The sequence below is a fragment of the Chiloscyllium punctatum genome, chromosome 12 (genome assembly GCF_047496795.1).
Source record: "Chiloscyllium punctatum isolate Juve2018m chromosome 12, sChiPun1.3, whole genome shotgun sequence".
NCBI lineage: Eukaryota > Metazoa > Chordata > Chondrichthyes > Orectolobiformes > Hemiscylliidae > Chiloscyllium > Chiloscyllium punctatum.
In genome coordinates, this window is record NC_092750.1 from 64,642,451 (window position 1) to 64,656,339 (window position 13,889).

Sequence of the window (13,889 nt, forward strand, 5' to 3'; positions counted from 1 at the left end):
AAAATGGAGTGAGATGCTCCCAATGTAGAAATTGACGTCACCAGACTGTAGTCCTGTTTTCTTGATGGTGAAGCTTGCAGATAACTTGACTTCCCACTGAACAGTGGTTTTTCACCAGCACTGGTTTCTAAGATTGAGAGACAGGCAGAGCATGCAAGAGAAATGAGAGATTGTCTTCCAGTTCTTGCTTACATATTCATGTTTCATTGTGACTTCTTTTCTGCTCAAGCAGCTATTAACATAAATTAATATGTATATTCCTGAACCTACTCATTGTTTCTGTAAGCTCGCTCATTGACAGGGGAGCCCTTCGTTTATCAATATGTGAAATTATGCAACCATGAGCAAAACGTGAGGCGAAAATTTCTTGATGCCTTACTGAATTTATGTCTCTTGATTAGATGGTAATTCAGATGTAGCCAGGTTTATATACTCCATGTGGGTTATCTTGTTTGGGTACTAAAGTCAAATGATGAAAGTTGAATATTGACAATCCATTTTCACATGATAAAGTCACCATAGTTCTACTGGACCATAGAGCTGCTGTCTCAGAGAGGGACAACTGGTGGTGGTTTAACCTGAGGTTTACCAATCCACAGGTGAAGGGAGAGATTGAGAAGGAGACTCCTTTATGGTAACCTCAGCTGGTGCAGGAATTGAGCCCATACTGTTGGCATCAATCTGCACCGCAAACCACCCATCCAGGAGAAAGTGAGGACTGCAGATGCTGGAGATCAGAGCTTAAAAATGTGTTGCTGGAAAAGCGCAGCGCTTTTCCAGCAACACATTTTTAAGCTCAAACCACCCATCCAGCCAACTGAACTAACCAACCTCCACTAGATTGGTACATTACAGCATAAAGGTGTTTCCACATACAGATAAACTCAGCAAGTATTGTATGGTTCTGAGCAAGGGTCACTGGACCTGAAACGTTAACTTTGATTTCTCTTCACAGATGCTCCAGACCTGTTCAACTTTTTCAGCAACTTCTGTTTTTATTTCAGCAAGTACAGAGGAACCTTGATTATCCAGCATTTGATTTAACTGAATTTCAGATGACCTGAACAAGATCGCAAGGTCCTGATGTGTGTCTAACTATGTTATTCGGCATTTGATTAATCGAATGAAATATTCGCCACCCGTGTCCTTCGGATAATCAAGGTTCCTCTGTATTGTGTTCCATGAACTAAGTGTTTGTTGTTCTGTACTGCACTTGTATTTCTAGTTGTAAACCTCTTCACGGTTCCAGATATCTATCCATCTTTTTGGTTTGGAATGAATTTAAATGGTATGAACTGCTTTTGCCAGGAGCCTACCTTATGTACTCTCTATCTAGTTGCAGAACACAGATTATTTTCAATCCCTTAATACTAATTTCACAGTTTTCTAAATCTGGCAAGAAAGGACATAATAAAGGACAGCCACTTGTCTCCCTCTGCTTCAAGACTCGTTCAAACCAATGTTGAATATTTTACAAATGGAACATTCCTTACTGGAATTAGCAAGCTGTGTTTTTTTCAAATACATCTGCCAAGTCCAAATTTACAGCACCTTGATTCCAGGCAGTGTACAGTGACAGCTCTCAAGACAGATTTAAATATTACAAGCTATTTCAATGTGGACTGCATATGAAAATTTAAAAGAGCAAAATTTCCAACTGTAAAAGCATTCAGGACTGCAATCATCATATTATGCATTAAGTAGCATAACTGAATCCTTCTGTTGGTCCTCTAACTATTCTGATTATAAATTGTGATACATGATAAAGTAAAGCCCAGGGAAGATTTTTGGATTCAGTTAATTTAAATAGAGTTAAGTCAATTTAAATTTATAGGTATTTTCCAATCACCCTGTTCAGTTGGGACGTGAACCTGAGTCTCTTGGCTCAGAGGTATGTATGCCATCATAGTCCCACAAGAACCTCTGTGACTGAATTGAAAGAATTGATCTAAAATTTTATGAGTCCCTGATTTGTTATAAAATCCATTCTAGATTTAAGTTTTTTTATAGGTTTACACAATGTATTAAGTTCAACAACAAATACAAAATAAACGCTTAATAAAAGCATATTTTTGATTGACTCCCTTCAGGATACTGGTTTCCAACATTGATTGCTTGGGGCCATACTTCTTCTGTTATGCCGTTGTCTGATATTCTTTTATTTCTTCAGTCTTCCTTTCTTGTACACTGAACCACTAAGAATTGTGATCAGAGGCATCCTGAATTCTTTGGCTCATTTGATCATGAACTGATCATGAGCTATTCATGCGCTATGTTGGAGTGGCTAGGAAGCATTTGCTCATTTACTGATTGGTTTCTTTTAAAGGTAGTGATTACTTTAATGATAACGCTTTCTACAGTTTCCTGATTCATTCTTTGACATTTTTTAAGATCGCCTGTTACCGTACCAACTCCATAAATCTTTGCCAAGATAAGTTGGCACCAGCAGAACAATTTAATCATCTGATTAGAATATGTGGTATCATCCCAAGTGTCTGTGGGATAGTGTTCAAATAACGACTGAAGTCAGTGAGTGGAGAAAATAGCCTCTGTATTCAGTAACCACAATAGCACAAGTTTGATGTGGCGATAGAATCCTGAAATACAGTTCTTACAGTAGTCTCTTTATACATAGTTCTGACATACATTAAAATTTTATCACTTTGGTGTTACATTGTTTTATCTATAGTACACAAAGGTTTGGGTGACCTCTGTCCAGGGGAAACAGGAGATGGTTTAAACATCTGTTAAATGGTGGCTGTTACTTCTGATGGGATTAAGGGTCTGGTCTGCTTGCATGTTTAAGAGGTGTTAGTCCTTTTGTCTTTTAAGTTAGTAACTGCTGGTAAAATTACTCTGGCTATATGCTCTAAATAAGTTAGAAATTACACCTGTACTTAATAAAGGATATTAAACTGATTACAGCAGCTGGTTTGTGAGATTTGTTTACTGTTTGCCGACGGAGTTTCATTCATTCATCCAATGTCTTGGAAGCTCTGTTTTGACAGTAAGTTTCTTAAAGGGAATAATGGCTGTTAGTTGGGGAAACAGTTTGATATTCTACATCTATGCAGGTCCCAAGAGACAGTTGGTAAGGGCTTATTCAAATTATAATCTTGCGTTGAGACATGATGGCACGGTTGGTATTGTTGTGGATATGTTGACACTTATTCAGAGATAGCTTTTGATGTAAATAGGCCTAAACACTTCTTATAGCAACAGCTGATAAGGATTGAAGGTGTGAAAAAGCAGTTATGAGTTGAAAGGGCTGCTTTAATTCGCATCTAGTAATAGTAAAATATGCTACAGAACTGCAGTTTAATGAATGAATGAAACCATACTATAATAAGGAATTATGAATGAACCTGAAACACGGTGTTATTAAATATAGGGTGTTTGTGAAGAGGTTTCGTAAAGAGACCTATAATACAATATCTCACAGTCCCAACTGATGCATCTCAGTATCCTTGAAAAATATATCTACATTTCTTAACAAAAAAAATGTGACTTCACAATAACTATTGCCTAAAATAAATTAACTGAAGTTATTTTCCAAAGACCATATCAGGTTCTCTGCTTCTCCAAGTAATGCCTTACATACTTAAAGTTACAAAACAAAGCCATTTAAAACATGGCTATGTCCTCAAGCAATGCATTTTATCTCGACACATTCTCACAGGTGCTAATTTAAGATTGCACATAATCCAGGCCATAAAAACAATTGAATTGTAGACCATGACCTCACCTTTTATTCTGTGCCTTACAGAAATTAGATTTATGACTAATCACATATAAACAGGATAATATTAAATATCTCACTTTCTTGAGTCAAAACGATGAATTATTGAAAAGTAACTCAATCCTATACACTAATACGATTATTATTGATCATTGTAATTATCTGATAAACCCAGATCGAGCAAAGGTAGCTTTGCTGCAGATTTTGTCCCTCAACATTCACTTTAAACTGCAAAAAAAATGAATGATGTAGCATAATCCAGATGTACTCTAGACAAAGCAAAAGTGAATTAAATTACTTGGAACTATTCCTACAATTATTGTGGGGCTTTCTGCTTAAAAGAAAAATTGTGGTGCTTGTATTGTTAAAGTGCAAGATGCATGTATTTTGTTTTATAAAGGAGTTGCAGAAGCAGAATCAACAGCTGGAATTTGATATCTCCCTGAAGGCACTCTCTATTCTCCGCTACATAACTGATCACATTGACAGGTGTGTAACAGGATTACTGCTGAATGTAGCAGATGCAATATTAAAGAAGGAACACATTTTATTATTTAGGTGGCACAAGGCTGATTGAGAAATTGTGAAGTCTTTTTTAAGTACATTAATTTCATGCTCATTAAGGTCCATAAGACCATAAGACATAGGAGTGGAAGTAAGGCCATTCGGCCCATCGAGTCCACTCCGCCATTCAATCATGGCTGATGCGCATTTCAGCTCCACTTGCCAGCGTTCTCCCCGTAGCCCTTAATTCCTCTAGACAACAAGAACCTATCAATCTCGGCCTTGAAGACATTTAGCGTCCCGGCTTCCACTGCACTCCGTGGCAATGAATTCCACAGGCCCACCACTCTCTGGCTGAAGAAATGTCTCCGCATTTCCGTTCTGAAATGACCCCCTCTAATTCTAAGGCTGTGTCCACGGGTCCTAGTCTCCTCGCCTAACAGAAACAATTTTCTAGCATCCACCTTTTCAAAGCCATGTATTATTTTGTACGTCTCTATTAGATCTCCCCTTAATCTTCTAAACTCCAACGAATACAATCCCAGTATCCTCAGCCGTTCCTCATATGCTAGACCTGTCATTCCAGGGATCATCCGTGTGAATCTCCGCTGGACACGTTCCAGTGCCAGTATGTCCTTCCTGAGGTGTGGGGACCAAAACTGGACACAGTACTCCAAATGGGGCCTAACCAGAGCTTTATAAAGTCTTAGTAGTACATCTCTGCTTTTATATTCCAACCCTCTTGAGATAAGAGACAACATTGCATTCGCTTTCTTAATCACAGACTCAACCTGCATGTTTACCTTTAGAGAATCCTCGACTAGCACTCCCAGATCCCTTTGTGCTTTGGCTTTATTAAGTTTCTCACCATTTAGAAAGTAGTCCATTCCTATATTCTTTTTGCCAAAGTGCAAGACCTCGCACTTGCTCACGTTAAATTCCATCAGCCATTTCCTGGACCACTCTCCCAACCTGTCTAGATCCTTCTGTAGCCTCCCCACTTCCTCAGTACTACCTGCCTGTCTACCTAACTTTGTATCATCGGCAAACTTCGCTAGAATGCCCCCGGTTCCCTCATCCAAATCATTAATATATAATGCGAACAGCTGTGGCCCCAGCACCGAACCCTGCGGGACACCGCTCGTCACCAGCTGCCATTCTGAAAAAGAACCTTTTATCCCAACTCTCTGCCTTCTGTTAGATAGCCAATCCTCAATCCCTCCCAGCAGCTCACCTCGAACACCATGGGCCCTCACCTTGCTCAGCAGTCTCCCGTGTGGCACCTTATCAAAGGCCTTTTGAAAGTCCAGATAGACCACATCCACTGGGTTCCCCTGGTCTAACCTACTTGTTACCTCTTCAAAAAATTCCAACAGGTTTGTCAGGCATGACCTCCCTTTACTAAATCCATGTTGACTTGTTCTAATCAGACTCTGCTCTTCCAAGAATTTAGAAACCTCATCCTTAATGATGGATTCTAGAATTTTACCAACAACCGAGGTTAAGCTGATTGGCCTATAATTTTCCATCTTTTGCCTTGATCCTTTCTTGAACAAGGGGGTTACTACAGCCATCTTCCAATCGTCCGGGACCTTTCCTGACTCCAGTGACTCTTGAAAGTTCTCAACCAATGCCTCTGCTATTTCCTCAGCAACCTCTCTGAGAACTCTAGGGTGTATCCCATCGGGGCCAGGAGATTTATCAATTTTAAGACTTTTTAACTTTTCTAGCACTATCTCTTTCGTAATGGCAACCATACTCAACTCAGCCCCGTGACACCCTTTAATTTTTGGGATATTACTCCTGTCTTCCACTGTGAAAACTGACGCAAAGTACTTGTTAAGTTCTCCTGCTATTTCCTTATCTCCCATCACTAGGCTCCCTGCATCAGTTTGAAGTGGCCCAATGTCTACTTTTGCCTGTCGTTTGTTTCTTATGTACTGAAAGAAACTTTTACTATTATTTCTAATATTACTGGCTAGCCTACCTTCATATTTGATCCTCTCATTTCTTATTACACTCTTTGTTATCCTCTGTTTGCTTTTGTATCCTTCCCAATCTTCTGATTTCCCACTGTTCTTAGCCACTTTATAGGATCTCTCTTTTTCTTTAATACATTTCCTGACTTCCTTTGTCAGCCAAGGTTGTCTAATCCCTCCCCGGTTAATCTTTCTTTTCTTGGGAATGAACCTCTGTACAGTGTCCTCAATTATACCTACAAACTCCTGCCATTTTTGCTCTAGTGTCTTCCCGGTTAGCCTCTGCTTCCAGTCTATTTTAGTCAGTTCCTCTCTCATGCCCTCATAATTACCTTTATTCAACTGTAACACCATTACATCAGATTTCGCCTTCTCCCTTTCAAACTCCAGACTGAACTCTACCATATTATGGTCGCTACTTCCTAAGGGTTCCCTTACTTTAAGATCTTTTATAGAGTCTGGTTCATTGCAAAGCACTAGGTCCAGAATAGCCTGCTCTCTTGTGGGCTTCATGACTAGCTGTTCCAAAAAGCCATCCTGTAAGCATTCCATGAATTCCCTTTCTTTAGATCCACTAGCAACATTATTTACCCAGTCCACCTGCATATTGAAGTCACCCATGATCAATGTAACCTTGCCTTTCTGACATGCCTTCTCTATTTCCCGGTACATGTTGCGTCAGGCATGTTAATACTCAAATGAATGCATACCATATTTTGGATGGAAGCACGCCAAGTGTTTAACTTTGGAATAGTGCATTCAATATTTTTCTGACCCCAATATTTGTTTAAGTTCTTCAACAGTGAAAAAGTATGATTTAATACACTAATTACATTGTTAGTACGTTTGAATAAAATGTTAACTTAGTATCCATTCTGTTAAATTCTTAATTGATGTTATTACCGAATAAGTCAGGTTCCAGACAGGAACTAGGCCTGATGGGTCATATTTTGAGAAGTTTTACTTTTAACAAAGTGCTGTCTTGCTGAAATAGGTTATCTGATGGAGAAGTCCGACAAACAGAAGAAAAATAAACTATCTACAAATTGGATGTTTAATATATCTACAGTAACGACTACACATGGAAGACACTTTTGGTGTGTCTCATGTTGGGAGATCCAGCAGTTGTATAATGTGTTGTACCACTAACAGATTATTGATGTCAATGATCCATATGATGTTTGTGGGAGATTTTTGTATGCAAAATGGCAGCTACTTTCACCATAGTACAACACTGACTAAGTATCTGACAACATTTAATTGACTGTTTAGATATACTGTAGATACAAGTCTTCCAATGCAATTTGTTTTCTTTTCATTTGAATAGTATAACCCAATTTTAACTGTACTTACCCAGTAACTTAGACAACTAGATGCTCACATCTGTTTGTTTACTTTTTGTCATGTTGTGTTTTACTATGCATTGTCTTTATCCATAGCCTGCCATTGAGTGTTCAGACACGTCTCCTGAATACACATAATATCCCCTGTGTGCTGGTTCATCTGCTGGAATACTGTCCCTGGAGCCGATACGGTCCAAACGGTATGTGTCCCTGACATTGGTTGCCGCAAGTATGGCTCACTTTGAAACATCATTTTTTCTTATCATTTGGCATTAATTACTAGTCATTCTGGAGACGACTTAGCACAAAGGCAGGTCTGATCTTTGTTAGAAGTAAAGGGTAACTGTTGGGATTGCATACATACTTAAGAACTATGTGGAGAACTGGAAGGTATTAATTTGTTTGGACATTTTCTGAAGTTAAAAAAATTTTCATCGCCTTTAATGTGAGTACACCTGCCTTGATATTGTTGATTGTTGACCTAGTAACCATGGCTCAGGATGCTTAAAACACCAGGGAGTCAGAGAAAGAGAAACAGCAATAAAGATCAGGTAGCTGCAGGATCGATCGATCTCTCTCTCTCTCTCTCTCTCTGTCTTCCCACCCCCCACCCCACCCCCTCTCTTTATTGTGCTTGAAATCTGAGAACCTGATAACAAACATTGAAAATCTTCTACTATTTTATACCCTGGCAAATGTTCAGCTGTGGCCACTTGTCAAAGGCTTGGAACCAACTTGATTTCCAACAAACTGAAAGATTGTTTAAAAGATCTTCCATTGGAATATGGCTACCAGTAATTTGATATTGTCAACAACAAGATCAGTGGACTGCAAGGAGTCATCAACCTCTATCCTTTGTTTTACAGACTATTGGTCAATAAGAGAGTTTTTCAGGAATAAAAACAATCAATTCTGCTGAGCCACTCGTGTATTTGGGATTAGAAGGAAATTTAGTTTGAATTTTGGATTTTAACTTCAACATTAATCAATTTTGCCACCTGTTCTAAGAATAAACTATTATTATAAACAGATCATTTGAGTTTATTGAAGAAGACTAATGAAAGTCTTTTTTATTCTGGACAGCAGGGCCAATGGGAAACAATTTTAGTGATTTGAATTTGAACATATAGACTGAGAGTTCAATTTGTAGAGTAAAGCAGCTTGATTATCTGTGCATTCTTCCCATCATGAACATAAAGGGAAGGGTAAGATTGATAAAATTAGGTTGGGTCACATTCCAGTTCTCAGTGCTAGTTTGTGATTTTTTGCAGTTGTTTGAAATCTTGATTATTATTCCCGTAATGATGGGCAATATCTTGCTGCCTATTCGCCTACTTTTTTAGTATGCCATGCATTGGAAATCACATTGAATGCGAACATCCTTCTGTCCCTTTTGAAAAGGGGAAAATACCACATTGTCAGGTCATTTGCATAGACTAAGACCAAATGACACATTAATAATCCATGATACACAGGAGCAGCAAGACAAAGCTAAACGAACATTTAATGATGCATGGAAAAAATAGTATTAGTATGCCATAAAATATATTTCTCAGATAATTTAATATTTTGAGGCTTTTCACAAAGGCAATTATTTAAAGACCTGGTGGTATGTGAATTGAGGTAAATTTACCATGATTGTATTGAATGCCAGAGCTGACTCAATGAGCTGAATGACCGATGCCTGCTCCTTTTCTTAGGATGGTTGTCTGAGCAAATTGTAGAGAAAGACAATTTAATACCACACTGTCACTAGATTGTTCAATTAGAGTCTGTGGAAAACGCAGTTGCAGTCATGATTTTCTTGATAGCTAAAATTATTGCAGACTGTAACCAATCAAATAGATGCAAGGTATTAATTAATTCAAGTTTGATTTATTTTTAGAGATAAGTGACTAATTTCAAATTTTTTCTGTAAGGTTACACATGCACAAAAAGATGTATTTCCAATGAGATGCCCAACCTTTTATTAGTACCTGTGATATAGGTAGTTTTCCTGTAATGCTGTCGTTGTGTTCCTGTGCAACGCCATATTATAGAAAATTGTGCAATAGAAATAATGGGGCCTTGGGGAAAAACAGAGTTAGAGGCAAACCACCAAAAATACCAGTAAAAATTGAAATAAAAATAGTAGTTACCCTAACTCAAACAACAGCACAGTCTAAGTAAACTTTGACCTGTTGTAACTGTCATGATTAGTGTAATTCATCAGAAACTTCAACTGATTACTCTCAGTTGGCATCATATACCTGCTGGCTGCACTACATTCTAGCCAGTCTTCTGATCCCATCCAGTGGTACCATTGCACAAGTCAGATCCCAGAATGGAACCTGCCTTAATATATCAAGGGCTGAATCTTAATTTCTTTCACTGTCAGTTTTGTCAAGGCTTTTGGAGGGATTCACTTTGTGATGCTTGGGGACATCTATCACCTTGTTTTACAAAACCTGCCTAATTTTATTGCCTACGCCATCCTTTGGTGGCCCTTTCTAACATTCTAGCACCATCATACCATGTGCTATTTCCAAAACAACTCACCCTTTCCTGGATCTCCCAGAATTGACCAACATCTGTGGTGCAGCACCATCTTTAAAAAGATATTGTGCGTCAAGACAAGAGCTGTCAGTCCGGAGCTGCCCTGCGTGGTTCCTGACATTGACCCTGGACATGGCAGACAATGGAAAATTGATGCCTGTCTTTGTGGGCAGGAACATGAGGGTGCTGCTGATGGGGATGGGGTGATGCAGAAGCAGGATATCCTCTTCTCTTAGGACAACAGAGGATGCCATTCTACTGTAACCACACCAACCTGGACCAGAGATACTGTCCAGACCAGTACAATCTTAACCTCTGAAGGAGTGCACAGAATGTAGGAAGATCATCAATGACCTTCTCCACTCTGCCAGTGAATGTGCCACCATCTTTTCGTTGATACCTCATACTCACTCTCTCTCTGCGACTGTACTCATCATTTCCTGCAACATCTTCCCCACTCAGAGTCTAGATTAGAGTGGTGTTGGAAAAAATCGACGTTTCGAGCAAAAGCCCTTCATCAGGAGTAGAGGCAGGGTGCCTGCAGAGCGGAGAGATAAATGAGAGAGGGGTGGGGGTGGGGAGAAAGTAGCATAGAGTACAATAGGTGAATCGGGGTGGGGATGGAGGTGATAGGTCAAAGAGCAGGCTGGGGGAAGGTAGCAAAGTGTACAGTGGGTGAATGGGGGTGGGGATGAAGGTGATAGGTCAGGGAGGAGGGTGGAGTGGATAGGTGGAAAGGAAGGTAGGCAGGTAGGACAGGTCATGGGGAGCTGGAAGGTTGGAACTGGGGTGAGGTGGGGGAAGGGAAAATGAGGAAACTGGTGAAGTTCACATTGATGCCCTGGGGTTGAAGTGTTCCGAGGCAGAAGATGAGGCGTTCTTCCTCCAGGCGTCAGGTGTTGAGGAGGCCCAGAACCTAAATGTCCTCGGCAGAGTGGGAGGGGGAGTTGAAATGTTGGGCCATAGAGCAGTGGAGTTGATTGGTGCAGGTGTCCCGGAGATGTTCCCTAAAGTGCATTGTTAGGAGGCGTCCAGTCTCCCCAATGTAGAGGAGACCGCATCGGGAACAACGGATACAATAAATTATATTGGTGGATGTGCAGGTAAAACTTTGATGGATGTGGAAGGTTCCTTTGGGGCCTTGGATGGTGGTCAGGGAGGAAGTGTGGACGCAGGTTTTACAGTTCCTGCGGTGGCAGGGGAGGGTACCAGGAAGGGATGGTGGGTTGTTGGGGGGCGTGGACTTGACCAGGTAGTCACGGAGGGAACGGTCTTTGTGGAAAGCGGATATGGGTGGGGAGGGAAATATATACCCTGGTGGTGGGGTCTGTTTGGAGGTGGCAGAAATGTTGTCAGATGATTTGGTTTATGCGAAGGTTGGTAGGGTGGAAGGTGAGCACCAGGGGCGGTTGGAGGGGTGGGGTCTGAGGGCGGAGGTGCAGGATGTGGATGAGAGCATTGGAGGGCATCTTTAATCACATGGGAAGGGAAATTGCGGTCTCTAAAGAAGTAGGTCATCTGGTGTGTTCTGTGGTGGAACTGGTCCTCTCCTGGGAGCAGATACGGCAGAGGCGGAGGAATTGGGAATACGGGATGGCATTTTTGCAGGAGGTAGGGTGGGAAGAGGTGTAATCCAGGTAGCTGTCAGAGTCGGTGGGTTTGTAAAAAATATCAGTGTCAAGTCGGTTGTCATTAATGGAGATGGAGAGGTCCAGAAAGGGGAGGGAGGTGTCAGAGATGGTCCAGGTGAATTTAAGGTCGGGGTGGAATGTGTCGGTGAAGATGATGAATTGATCAACCTCCTCGGGAGAGCACGAGATGGCGACAATGCAGCGGAGGAAGAGGTGGGGAGTGGTGCCGGTGTAACTACAGAAGATGGACTGTTCTACGTAACCAACAAAGAGACAGGCATAACTGGGGCCCATACGGGTGCCCATGGTTACCCCTTTGGTCTGGAGGAAGTGGGAGGATTCGAAGGAGAAATTGTTAAGGGTGAGGATCAGTTCAGCCAAACTAATGAGAGTGTTGGTGGAAGGGTACTGTTGGGGACGTTGGGAGAGGAAGAAATGGAGGGCTTGGAGGCCCTGGCCCTGACGGATTGGATATCCATGGTGAAGATGAGGCATTGGGGGCTAGGGAAACTGAAGTCTTAGAGGAGATGGAGGGCATGGGTGGTGTCTCGAACGTATGTGGGGAGTTCCTGGACTACGGGGGATAGGACAGTGTTGAGGTAGGTGGAGATGAGTTCAGTGGGGCAGGAGCATTCTGAGACAATGGGTCGGCCAGGGTGGACAGGCTTGTAGATCTTGGGAAGGAGGTAGAATATGGCGGTTCCCGGGCTATGAGGTTGGAAGCTGTGGGTGAGAGATCTCCTGAGGTGATGAGGTTCTGTATGGTCTGGAAGATGATGGTTTGGTGATGGGGGGGGGGTGGGGTCATGGTTGAGGGGGCGTTAGGAGGAGGTGTCGTCTACTAGTTGATCTTCCCCACTCACTCTTATCCTTGTTAACATCTGACATCTCCACATGTGCATCAAAAATAACACTGTGCCAACCACCTTTCTGTCCCTCACCCATTATGTGCAGTTTCTGACTCTGACCAACCTGAAAAGCGGACTGACCATGTCCAAGCCCATCTACTGGGTTTTTTTTGTAGTTGTTTACCATAGTGATTAGTCACTGAAACAGATTCACATGAGTCCACAGATATTCTTTAACATCTAAACATTTTTTTAAAAGGGGAATAAAAGCTCAATATAAAGGCATGTTTCAAACTACCTTCTACACTGTCCTATTACTGTTAATCTATTCCAGTGAAATTTTACTCTTATTTCAACTCGTTAATTTTGAAATTAACAGTTTGCTCCCAGTTCTTGTCCTCCAGTTGTAATGCCATTTTTATGATGCTTTTCCAAGTCCACTAGCACAAACATTTCACAATACCTTTCCTGAAGCTCTTCGAGCTGATGTGGAATCCAGTCCTCCATGCACCGTGACACCTAGTGCCTGGGATGAGAATTGCGTTAAACAAAAGGTCAACAATTCACAAATTGCGTTTAATAAATGCGCAGTATGGGAGAACAACTACCTATACATAAATCATGTGGCCTGAGAACACTTTACGAGACTCAGATTCATTTTGCACAAAGATCACCTCTGATCAGCAAACAGGTGGACTGTTCATAAGGAATCAGCAAATTAAGTCAGCATGAGCAGATGATGTTAGACAGCTGTGGGTTTTGATGCATTACTTTCAATTTCTTTTCTTCTTATTAGATTAGATTAGATTACTTACAGTGTGGAAACAGGCCCTTCGGCCCAACAAGTCCACACCGCCCCGCCGAAGCGCAACCCACCCATACTCCTACCTTTACCCCTTACCTAACACTACGGGCAATTTAGCATGGCCAATTCACCTGACCTGCACATCTTTTGGACTGTGGGAGGAAACCGGAGCACCCGGAGGAAACCCACGCAGACACGGGGAGAACGTGCAAACTCCACACAGTTAGTCGCCTGAGGCGGGAATTGAACCCGGATCTCTGGCGCTGTGAGGCAGCAGTGCTAACCACTGTGCCACCATGCCGCCCACAAGGCCCATGGGTGAGGAGCAATCACATGTTCTCCAAAAACATATTTCCAGTAGTTGTCAGCAGAGAACTCTGCTTTTCCCATGTTACATGAGTTGCCACAATACTAGTTGATCACCCTTCATGTCAACTATCAGGTATGAACTTAATGGGTGTTTTTTATAGTTTGATGCCCTTACTGCAACTGTAGGAAAGATGCT

At 41.4% G+C, this 13,889-nt stretch overlaps 1 protein-coding gene across 1 annotated transcript in view; it reads left to right on the plus strand.

Annotated features, from left to right (window-relative positions):
• The window catches only part of zmynd10 (zinc finger, MYND-type containing 10), an 87,730-nt gene that overhangs the window by 59,140 nt on the left and 14,701 nt on the right, over positions 1 to 13,889 (plus strand). Inside the window, exons 6-7 of the mRNA XM_072582671.1 lie at positions 4,140 to 4,228; positions 7,662 to 7,765. Coding sequence (XP_072438772.1) covers positions 4,140 to 4,228; positions 7,662 to 7,765 — 193 coding nt within the window. The remainder of the gene's footprint in view (positions 1 to 4,139; positions 4,229 to 7,661; positions 7,766 to 13,889) is intronic.